This window comes from Anas acuta, chromosome 3 (assembly GCF_963932015.1).
Source record: "Anas acuta chromosome 3, bAnaAcu1.1, whole genome shotgun sequence".
Taxonomy (NCBI): Eukaryota; Metazoa; Chordata; class Aves; order Anseriformes; family Anatidae; genus Anas; species Anas acuta.
This window is the reverse complement of record NC_088981.1, coordinates 43,636,306-43,648,469: the sequence shown is the minus strand read 5'-3', so window position 1 is coordinate 43,648,469 and position 12,164 is coordinate 43,636,306. Positions and strand designations below refer to the sequence as shown.

General features: G+C 32.6%; 1 protein-coding gene across 1 annotated transcript in view; it reads right to left on the bottom strand.

Annotated features, from left to right (window-relative positions):
* Nucleotides 1-12,164, bottom strand: part of WDR27 (WD repeat domain 27) — a 122,410-nt gene that overhangs the window by 92,680 nt on the left and 17,566 nt on the right. Inside the window, exons 14-18 of the mRNA XM_068676862.1 lie at nt 11,977-12,048; nt 10,676-10,779; nt 9,523-9,612; nt 3,429-3,550; nt 2,719-2,852 (exon numbers count right to left, since the gene is read on the bottom strand). Of these exons, the coding sequence (XP_068532963.1) occupies nt 2,719-2,852; nt 3,429-3,550; nt 9,523-9,612; nt 10,676-10,779; nt 11,977-12,048 (522 nt within the window). The remainder of the gene's footprint in view (nt 1-2,718; nt 2,853-3,428; nt 3,551-9,522; nt 9,613-10,675; nt 10,780-11,976; nt 12,049-12,164) is intronic.

The following is a 12,164-nucleotide window of genomic DNA, read 5'->3' as shown; positions in this document are numbered from 1 at the left end:
TATGACATGTACGTCTTGCTTGGTTCTTTCCTTTTCTGAGACGATCAAAGAGTGTTTCAGGTCTTTGAACTAATGGCTAAAGCTCTAAGGAACCAAGCTTAGAACATTCATATTATCATACTGCTGAATTTGGTCTACACTGTCCATTTTATTAAGAAGTCTAAAGTGATTTAAAGTTGTTTGCATTAATATAGTGATCTTGTTAAATATTAACAGAAGTACCTGTAATTAGCACTCTTCTATTTATCAACAGCATGCTAAATTTTAAATCCACTTACCATGGCCTTTTCTTCGCCCATCTATAAAATATGCTAGCTAGTAACTTCACATTTCATCATAGTAGACATTATATAATGGCTTTAAAATGCAATATTTCTTTTACTGGAAGGCAGTTTCCTTCATTTTAACTTAATTTTAAATTGCTGTTTCTTATCTTTAAAGTAACACATGAAACTAACTATAAAAATGAGATGATAACCTCACAGATATTTTGTTCTGCTCAAATTCTTGTGCAAATTAAAGGTAATTAAGAACTTTAAAGAAATTAAACAGAATAATTTACCCTTCTTTATATCAGCATACACAACTGCTGATGACAGTGGAAATTAAACAGTAATTTTGGAGAACATAAATAAACTTATTTAGATGGTGAATAATTTTGAGATTAATCATAGTTGTAGAAGTAAAGAGATCTGTATTCTATTCCCAGAGCTGCAGTAAATATCCTCTATGACATTTATAAAGAACATTTTTTTTTTATTATTTCCATATAATAAAATATAGAAATTATAAGATATATATATAATATATAAGATATTATTTCCATATAATAAAATATAAAAAATAGAACTACCCATACTTATGGGTAGTTCTTTGAAAGCTCTAGGCAGAGAAACACTGATTTGTTATTGTATTGTCTTCATATTTGAAATACAGTAACAGTTAATTGGTTAGCCAGATGGCATTGCCATGCTCTGCTAATTAAAAGTATAAAGCACACTTTAGGAGTTAGATATAGCTTTTCCTTGATTCAGCTCCATTCGAGCATTCTTCCAAACTTGACTCAGAAGGCAGAATTAAAAAGTTGTGAGAAACAAAAGGAATGACACAGCATTTCATAAATGAAATGCTGGGAAATGAACTGGAGGGAAGCCACAAGAAAATGTCAAAGCAAATTAACCTTCAGTACTTTTTTTTTTTTTTTTTTTTTTTAATAGATACATATAACCAGGCCTTAGACTAGTTTGTGGATTTGTTGTAATGTCTACAATTATGTTTGCTCTTTTGGCATTACTAACATCTGAGCAAGTCTAGTTGCATATTTTTGAGTTAGTGTTAATCCATCAAGGAATACTGAGAACATGGCAATAACAGAAGTGTTGATATAAGCACAATCCTACACACATTAACAGCTTTATATCAGGATATTACACACTTCTAACAAAGTAATTTCAGAAACACAGAGGAAGATAAGTGCCGAAGTCCTTGCAAAACTTCATGGATGGGTTCTATGTCTATACCACATTCTACATCTAGCAACTGAACTAGCTAGTTTAAAGGTAGTTCAGACCAGTCTTTCACATCTAAAACCATACAAGTAAAAGCCACAGCAACTGCCTCCATTAAGGATTTTGACAAGAAACGTGAGTTAAAGGATCACAAGTGCCAGTGGATTAACAGTAAAACCAGGGAGGTCACTGAAAATGACAATTAATCAACTATTTTGAACCATTTACAAACCAAAATCATATTCAGTACTGTTCAGTATCACAAATGGACACTACTCACAGTATCAACTAATAGAAATAAGATTACAACTCCAAAGTCTATTTGCCTTCTATTGAAGATCTATTGTGGTAATATAAAACAAAGCAAAATATCTCTTCAATGTTTTTTAAACACTATTGTGTCTAAACAGATACATTTATACGTGAGCATACACAATACTGCTGAAAGCCAGCAAGAGCAAAAGAAGAGCTGAGAGACTTAGTAAAAGGGTCATAAAACACTTCAGCTACAACTATGAACTAAAAGATCAGAAAAACTGTATCATACAGATATAATACAAAAAATTGATTCCAGATCAGAAAGAAGAAGCCACTTAATGATCAATAGAACAGTGTAAGTAAAAAGTACACGAAGAATGCCTAACCATGAAGAAACAAAAGGGAAAAATAAGTTAATAGAAGAAGTAATTAGATACAACATAAAAGGTAGAAAGCCAGTGAAAATGATGAAAGCAATCCACTTCCATTTAACATAAAAGGTAGAAGACAGTCAGAGCATATTGGAGTCCCTGAAAGAAAATGTATTTAGAAATACTCCCATAAGAGAAGGAACTGCAATAGCTATTCAAAGGTGACTTAATATATTAATGCACAGTAAAATGTAAACAGACAGAAAGTAAAGTTCAGAAGGTCCCCAACTATTAAAAGCAATGGAAATATTATTTGCAGCAGATAAGGTATGCACTATAAAAATAGACATTTCCTTTTTTTAATTATGCAAGAATAAAGACCTTTTACTATTAGCTTTTACTATTTGTTTAATTCTTTCTTCTATAATATTTTTCCTAAGATAGCCTCTTTCCTCTGCTGAACTATCCTATCCCCCTTATCCCCTCCCAGAAAAAAAAAAAAAAAGAAAAAAAAAAAAAGCCTCAGATCAAACAGTATTTCATGTATTTTCAATGCTCTGTTAACGAAAGATTTAACTCACTGTTTTAAGTCATCCTTGGTTGTGTCTACATGGAAACTTAATAGATGAAATTCAGCTCCACAACACAGCAATATAAATGCATCCATAAAATAAAACTGTGCGAAGCGTATAGCCTTATGAAACATACCTTTGCCCTGTTAAAAAAATATATTAGTAAGAACAGATTCTAAGATACTGAATATTTCTTGTTTGAGATACCTGGTGCTAAAACATAATCTCCCTGTTAATCTGACCACATGACAGAAGGTTAACCTGATATGTAGTGGCCCTTCCTAGTTTTTATGTCTATTAATCTCAAAACAAAGTTTTCATTCTGCTTAAATGAGTTGGCAGTATAATTGATAGCAATATTTTATAGCCAATTAAATGTAATACAATCTAGCCTCAGACACTAAACTTCCATCCGAACTCTGGAGTAGACTAAAATGAAGCAGAGATGAGCCAAGGCAAATAGAAAACATATAGCAGACATTAAAACCAAAACTTCCTGACATACCTACTAGACTTGGCTACCGGGCTTTTTTCACAAATTATGATGAAAGCCTAATTTGAAGTCAAGGGAGTCCACCTGGATCGTAGTATCAGTTGGAATGACAACCAGTCAGTAGCTCTGAAAATCAGGCCATATATTCTTTCTACAGAACCATTACAAGTAGATGAAAGTGCAAAATAGTGTCCTCTGAACTAACTTAACAGGAGTTTCTAGTTACCAGAATTAGGGCAGGTTCATTCTTGCAGACTGACCAGACCCTTACGGTTCTGTCTTCTGATGCAGAAACTAACCGCTTCTTGTCATGACTCCAGCCAACAGAGTTAACTGCACCATCATGACCTAATAAAAATAATAATGAAAATATCATAAAGCCCATTTCTTGCATTTATACATTTCTCCAGAGTTAATCATATTGTTTCAATATAGTTATACACAATATTAAAATTCATTTTAAATGAATGGCTTCAAATGGCTGGATTAAAGCTAGTAACAGTAAACCACTCATTGATTGTTTTTTTTATTCCGTCAAAATATATGGAAAAAAGTATCTCTTATTAATAATCAAAGTTCACTAAATGAAATAAGATCAGAGAAATATCAAGATATTCTACCTGAAATCTCATACGCATTTGTAAGATATTGCCTCCATTGCTTAAGCCCATAAGGGGGCTTTTATGAAAGCTTTATAACATAAAAAAACATTTAAGTTTTAAAGACATTAACATTTTAAAAGAATACAAACTAGTAGCTAAATTTTCTTCAGCTTCCTGTAATTCAGATTTGACTCAGCTAGAACTACAACATGATGCTAGACAAATACAGAGAAAAGAAACATCCTTATGAGTTAGCAACAAAAACATATTTACAGATCTTTGCTGCCACAGTGATATTAATAAATTTTATCCCCACTCCAGACTGAATAAGAAGCGCTTAGTGGTTATAAGGCTGCTGTCATTAATAGTGAGCCTTTCTGCTACAATTGTTGTACTTTTCTTTTTCATTAAATATTGACTGTCTCAGAGTTATATTAGCCCTGAATTGGATTACAATTACTCCATAATGGAGGGGGGGGGGGGGGAGGGGGCGGAATGGACCCTTCCATGGAAAACAGAAGCTTGACCATCAACCTGTAATACTTCTAATCAGTACTCCTAATGTCTGGAAAAGCTTTCTTTTTATTCACAGAGACCTAAATGCCAGTCTGAAAGAGACTACACAGACAAGGATGTTAAGAGAATAGTTTCATTTGGTTTCATCCTCTTGTTGACAGAGTGAATGAAACAACTATCAACGACAACACCGCTACCAAATATTTCAAAATGTAGCTGGGATGGTTAAGGTCCAGAGCCCTATGATCTGCTGCAATGGCCAAACGGCAAACAGGATGATTTTCATATAAGACTACAGCTTTTTGCGCCTACCTGCTAGCCCGTATTTGGCTCATGGGGAGGCCTGAAAAACAGTATTTAGTCCGCAATATTAATGATCATGTATTATTTTGCTCTGACTGATAAGTTAACCTAATTGCTTCATCCCAGATTGCTTTGACTCTGCACAGTCCTAATAACAGAGATTTGGAAGACCAGCAAAACTGAATTCAGCAGCCCGGACCTTGTAATGCCTGGTTGATTTTTTTATCATGGGTCTGCAAAAAATGCACTTCTGTGGAAAGGTTCAGCCCAAAGTAAACTCATGGATCCCAGGAAGTTTACTCTAGCATCAAAGGGCTTCAGGATTTGAGTCAGGCTTCATATGAACCTTATTTGGAAGGCTTAACTTCCTGTGCTTAGCGACTGATTTTTCAGAGCTGCAAACAACCAGATATTGCAAAGGAAAACATTGTAATCGGTGGGATGATGATTTACAAAGAGAAAGTCAGAAAGGCAAAGCTAGTGAGTCCCAGAAGGATTTCCAAAAAAGTACAGAAACTCACCATGGCTATGGCAAATAAATACACTGGAACAGGCTCCCCAGGGAAGTGGTCACTGCACCGAGCCTGTCTGAATTTAAGAAGAGATTGGACTGTGCACTTAGTCACATGGTCTGAACTTTTGGGTAGACCTGTGCGGTGTCAAGAGTTGGACTTGATGATCCTTAAGGGTTCCTTCCAACTCAGGATATTCTATGATTCTATGATTCTATGATTCTATGATATTCTAGAAGTCTCAGGCACAGAACAACTGATACTAACTTCAAAGTTCAGTGTTTTTAAGCAAGAAATATCAGCAGTTATAAAAGAATCAGCAATCTAACTTATCCACAAACAACACTCATTCTCATTTTTCAAAGTCATTGGGGGAATATTTTCAAGAAACATTCTTGAAATTCAGTTTTAAGGAAAAATTTACAGTATTAGCCAACAGAAAAAATCTGAGTATTAGATGGTAATCAAATTTGATGTTAGACAGAATATGTATTAGATATAATCTGGAGGCCACTTAAGACCTTGCAATATTTTATTTTATTCATTAGGTTTTTATTACTGAGCTAGCTGTTTTTGGAAAAACACAATGCAAGGGTTACTACAGCAGCTTCAACAGGACTATCTCATTAGTTAAATAAAAATTAATAACCTGTTCAAAAATTATGGCTTAAAGTATTATAGTTTCTCTATAACAGGAAAAAGACCTGGCAAGAATCAGACTTTACCATTTTGGTGTTACAAAGTTAAAAACAAAATCAGGAACTTACAAAGAAAGAACTTCAAAAGTCATAGACATCATCCAAAAGGTAAAATTGTTAATTGATTCTAAAATTATATTGACACTGATCAAAAAGATCAGAAAAGAAGAACATATATCCAAACTAAATTAACAAACTTTGGCCCATACTATGCTCCTAATTTGTCGAGATGAAGTCTAAAAAAAATCTCATCTAAACTTGAAACATTCGAAGTTCTTATGCTGCCCTCTTGTGCACATTTTCTCTTTAGCCAATGGAAGATTTATATGAAATATTTCCATTTTAAATAACAGGAGAACTAATTGATTTACCTCAGCAATTCAAGTCTTCTATGGTAACATATAGCTACAAAAAGGTTTATAAACAAGATAATTTAATTCTCAATTACCAAAACCATAAAACTTTCACCAGAAAACTGCATGAGTACTGGGTAAGTAAGTATATATGTAAGTACTGTACTTATTTTTTCCTTCAAAGTAAAATTTTATTTGGAGGCTTTGGTTTTGTAAACTCATTTGGAAGCCTTAAATTATCTGCATGAAAAAAAAAAGGGGGTGGGGGGGGGGAGGATAGTACTGACTAAAATATACAAAACAGTTTTCCAAAGTGGTGAGGAACATGAGAAACTTTAGGAAAATCTGAGGTTTGGAAAATTGGAAAGGCTGTGTAAAAAGCTTAAGAATTTCTTCACTCTAGGTCCCCCAATCCCAAAGCAATGGGAAGATGATGCCAGCTGGCTTGCAAGAAGCCAGTAAGCTTCAAAACAGGCTTTACTCAGGGTTCCCCAGTCTTGAAACACATTGAGAAGGACAGCAGCTGGTTTTGTAAAAAGAGTTCTTCAAAAGGGCCGTGCTGGCTGTAACCCTTTTAAAGCTGGCCAACATCACCTGCACTTCACAATAGGACACAGACACCTGAAGAGCCAACACTAAGAGGAATGCAGAGACACTTAAAACTGTAACTGAACACTTCAGGGAACAAAACTGCTGCTGTTACACCACTCTTCACTGATGGTGCATTATAAAAGTGTTTTCAACTAGCAGCAATATTCAGGTTTATTACTGCCTTGTTTTTTTTGTTTGTTTGTTTTTTGTTTTTTTTTTGTTTAATAAAATACTTTTCAGTTTCATTTCTCAATAAGAAAGCAAGCTTTAAATTGCCATTGAGTGAAACTGAGTAGGAGTAATTCAAAGTTTTTACAGAAAAAAAAAAATAATATAAATAATTTATAAATAAATTTATATATATATATAATATATATATAATGAATAATTTATAAATAAATTTATATATATATATATAAACTTCCAAACAATGATTTTTAATGTAGATATATTTAAAGTGGTACTTAAAGTAGAAGATAAGGTAGAAGATTTCATGATAATCTAAGCTGTGCAGAACTACATGAATGAAATAAACAAGTAACTGATGGTCTGAAATTCCTTCTCCCTACAGTAGTGTCTCAGTTTCCCATTTACACTGGTTTTGAAACGAACTGTGCACACACATTGCATTCTTATGCTCCCGGAAGTGTAATGTGGATGGCACTTCTTTTCAGTAGTGCATCAGAAAAGAGAACGGAGAACAGAAAATTAAAGATATCAATGAAAGAAATTAAATAGCAGCTGGCAAAAACTAAGGAAATTAACAGCACAAAGCCAGTTGTCAGTAGAACAGTTTATCAATATATATATATTTTTCTTTGCAAAACAAGACAAAGAACTTGTACGTAACACCTTAATGACTGTCACTTTCTGTAGCACATAATCTCCATATCACATATACCTTGGAATGGGTGACATGATCTGCACTGTGGCCCCTAATGGAGGCAGTGTTAGTGATGATTTCCTCTTTGTGTGAGGTAATAGTTGAATATACACCTTATGGGCAGGGCAATAAGGTCTTTTTTTCTCTTCCCCCCACCCCTCCTTCCCCCAATAAATCTATAAAGTTAAATAAATGTTTTTCTTCATGTAACACCAATTAATTTGAGTAAATTCATTGTGCAAGTCACAAACTGAATCCAGGGACAGTGTCTTGAGGTTTTATTTTATAGAAAGACAAAGCCTTTCATTAATAATGTATTTTGTTTTGTTTTGTTTTAAATGATCCCAAGTAGAAGAGAAGTTAAGCAGGTATGATCTTGATCTCCCTGGGAATATTTAGGCATAACACTTCAGCGCTACACTTACTCTGGGGAAAACATGTTGTTTTGTTAAGTAAGAAAAATCAAAATTCAAAGCACACCCAACTTTTAATAATAACACATTTTAATAATAACAGTACTGAAGTCTGTGAATTAAAGAGAGATTAAAAAAAGCAGAAGCATTAAAAAAAGCAAACTAAAAGCAGAAAAAAATTAAAGTCTACATGCAAGATGCTTCATGATTCTGTTTTTGCTGCTGGCAGTTTGGGCTTTGCCAAGGGTTTGATTTCAATTAACAAAAATATCTTGTGTTTGTCTCAATAAATATTATTCCTTGTGTTTGAAAACCATGATCTGGGAAAAGCCAAATAGTGTGGTTTCATCAATTTCTTATGTGATGAATTCATAGATGTATTTAATAGGAAACCAAAGATAACTTTCCAAGCCTAGCTGTTATAGGCTTGAGAAGTCTGTTAACACCACAGCCTATGAAATATTACTATTTCATACAGAAGAGTCCTAAAATATGGCAGATGTCAGTTTTAAAAAAGTATTATCAATTTGTTTCAAGGATATCAATAATGTCAATCTTCTTAATAGTTCCTATTTTTAAACACACTTCATACTATGACTGAGCATCAATACTCATATTTTGTAATTTTTCCATGGACAGTGTTGTTTTTTTTCCACAGATTCTTCCACAAAATACAATTAAAGGTACTCAAAAAACAAACAAACAAACGAAGGTTTTTACTTAGAAATAATTTTTGAAAATTGTTAAAAATACTGAAAATAGTCTGCTTTTATTCTAGATGAGGCCTACTAGTAAATGGCAGGCATTTTCCATTATGACCTTCCACAAAGTCAGTCTTGTTCTGTGAATTTTAGTCATAACATTTACTGCTATAAAAAATTTGCCTATAGAAATTTAGAACTCTTAAAGGCTAATTTTACAATGTAAAGTAATACACAAATGTATGCACACATACAATTTACAGGCATGGGTTTCTCCATAGGAACAGTTCCTCCTATTTCAAATAGTTCAAATTTAGAAGTACGTAGTTTCACACCAATCACATAATTTGCAAGTCATCAGTCATTTTTTGGCTAATAATCTATTAGAATATATTACTGCAGTATACACAATATTTTTATTATTGCAATATATTGCTTTTCCTATTTCTACTTAACTACTGTAATACACATCCATACAATACCCACATATTGCAGATTGTAATATATACTGTGATACATTGCTACTATTTACCTCCCAGAAAACTGAAAAATTTGAAAAACTTGTGGGCAGTTCAATTCTAGAGCAAAATTAACCAGTCAGAGAAATAATTTATGCTTCTTGAATCAGAAGCATCTCCCGCCCCCATTCTTCTCAGGGTAATGTAAGTAGAATTGTTTAATTAATACACCACTTTAGGTTAAACACAATTGTATACTATCCTTTTAATTATGTAATTCATAAGTTTACCTGAAAAAACATTACACGTATCGGTGAGATTGGCATCGAATATCAGTATAGTCTTGTCAACCAGCCCGCAAGCCAGCTGCCCTCCATCCCCTATAAAGAGATTCTGATGATTTAAGTTTGAAAGCAACAAGGATATAATGTGCTGTTCTTTCATTCATAAAAATCACATGCTGCTACAACAAAACACACACTAGATATTCATTTCACATTTAAAACATTTTTTGTATGAATGTCATAAACTCACACTGCAGAATTTGGTAGGAATTTGTACACATATTAATTTATTTTGTTCCTGACATTCACACAATAGTTATTCATCACATGGCAGAAATTCACTTTTTACCAAAAGAAAAGTACTAAACATTTTCAGTGCATAAATTTTTAGCAGTCATATAAATCTATTTTCTGATTTACACTCATTTTTCTGTATCTTCATATTAGAAGTTACGTCACCTTTTCACATGTATTAAAAAAGCACACATTAGTCACTCTCAATAACTTTTTAAAGACAATATAACATATTTTAAAGACCTGTAACAATAACAGAACACATCTTTGCAAGCTTATAATCATATTTATATACTTGGTGATACATTTGATTGCTGAACTAGGAAGTTATTTTTATATAGTATTATTTATATGGATTGGAAATGACTAAACCTATGACAAGACTCACTTTTCCAAAGCAGTTAAGAAAAATACTCTTCTTTGGATTATATTCAACAATTCTTTTTTAGCATGTTTATATATAACAATTGAATATTTTTTACATAAAAAATAGAAGTATTCTGATTATCTTTAAAAAGAATTTCAGCCTCTAATACACTCTAACAACACTAAAGAAATGTCTCAGAAGATAAACTTCCTTAATGAAAGAATGTATTAGACTAATTTTCAAGTTGTAATGGAAAAGTGATAGAACGAGTCCAAAAGCAAACAAGATGTAAGTCGGAGAGGAATAACAATCCTTTTGCATACATGTAAGCAGCTTGCATGCATTTGCAAGGTAAAAAATTATGACCAGACAGTAGATGCCAGAGTTTTCTGGGAATTTGCCTAGCAAATCCATGGCCTTAATAAACCACATTACACAAATTTTGTTTTTCTGTCTGCACAAGGAACCAAGAGTACCTTTTATAACACCTATACATACCGGAATACTGAATGCAAGAGATTGGGGTTGGTTTACAAGTAACAGATATCTCTCTCTCATAGTTGATTGGAGGAGAACTTTCCAAAGGATATTCTTTACGTGTACTTCAAAGAAGGGAAAGAGAGAAAGAGAGGAAAAATATTGAGATACCTAAAACCAGTAGTATGTCATTTCAATTATGAACTAAATGTTATTTGGGGAGTTATTGTAAGTATCTTTATGTAAATATTCCCTGAATATTATGTTATATTCCCTGAATTTATGTTAAATCCAGGATAAGGGACAGAACAAATTAAAAATTGTCATACTTAACTTCTATAACTGCTATAAATTCATAAAATCAAGAATTAACATGGAATTTTACAGAAAATCAAACTTTTTAAGATTTATAATTAACTAGTGAAATTATTTTAAGAACACAAACTACCTTGTGACAGTAAGCAATATGAAAAAATATGTCCATATATATATAAAAGCAAGAGTGACACTTATCTATTTAACAACATATTAAACAAAACAGTAAGTGCTAAGTAGCTTAATCTATCACAAAATAATGCAAACCAATATTGAAAATCATCTGAAATGCTCATCTAAAGGCTTACGTATGTGTGCAAGGAATATAAAAACTCAGACACCATCTATTAATTTTTTAAGAGTTTAAGAAGAAAAAGAAAAATTGCATTCATCAATCTTTATTTTTATGTTTGTACTACAAAGAACAATGACTATTTTGTAGAATTTTGGTGGAAAGAGAAAAAAATGTGTGTGATATCCCCATTTAATGTACCACACAAATTAAAAGTGCCAGCTCTAAAAAAATATTAGCTCTTTGTATCCACAGTGATCATGAATCCACTGGCCAAACTGTATCATTATGCAATCTCTGTATAAATAAAAGAGCTTGATTATACTTGATTTTAGGAGTGAATGAGGCACATGATAGGAAATCATTAAGTCTCACCTTGCCACATTCCATTGCTTTTCTGACTAGAATTGCAGGTTAAGATCTTGTTGGGACTTTGCCTCCAACCATAATTAACACCTATTTTACTGTCTAGCAACAAAAAATCCAAGTAAAATAAATGTGTAGATTTTCTGCATAAGACTTAATCAGTTTTAATTGTCAATCTGATCACGTGAATCACTTGTTACAGCCATTCTGTAGCAAATTTACAAAGCATTTTAGTTCTATTGATACTCCTAACTAAAGCGTTCCCATGAGAGTAGCAGTTACAAATAATATTTATGACAGAACTCATTTTAATTTGTTCTTCTTCTAATGCAGTTGCTAGGTTACCTACCATTCAACACTGGTCTTCCGCTTTGATATATAATTTTTCTTCAGGTTAGTATTTGGAGAAAACATGGTCATTCTACAAGAAAGAACAGAGACTCTCCTATATGAAACATTAAATGTTTCATGAAAGAGAAACAGTTTGTTTCAAACAAAATATAACCCTAGTTCCTTCTTACTATTTATGCCTTCTAC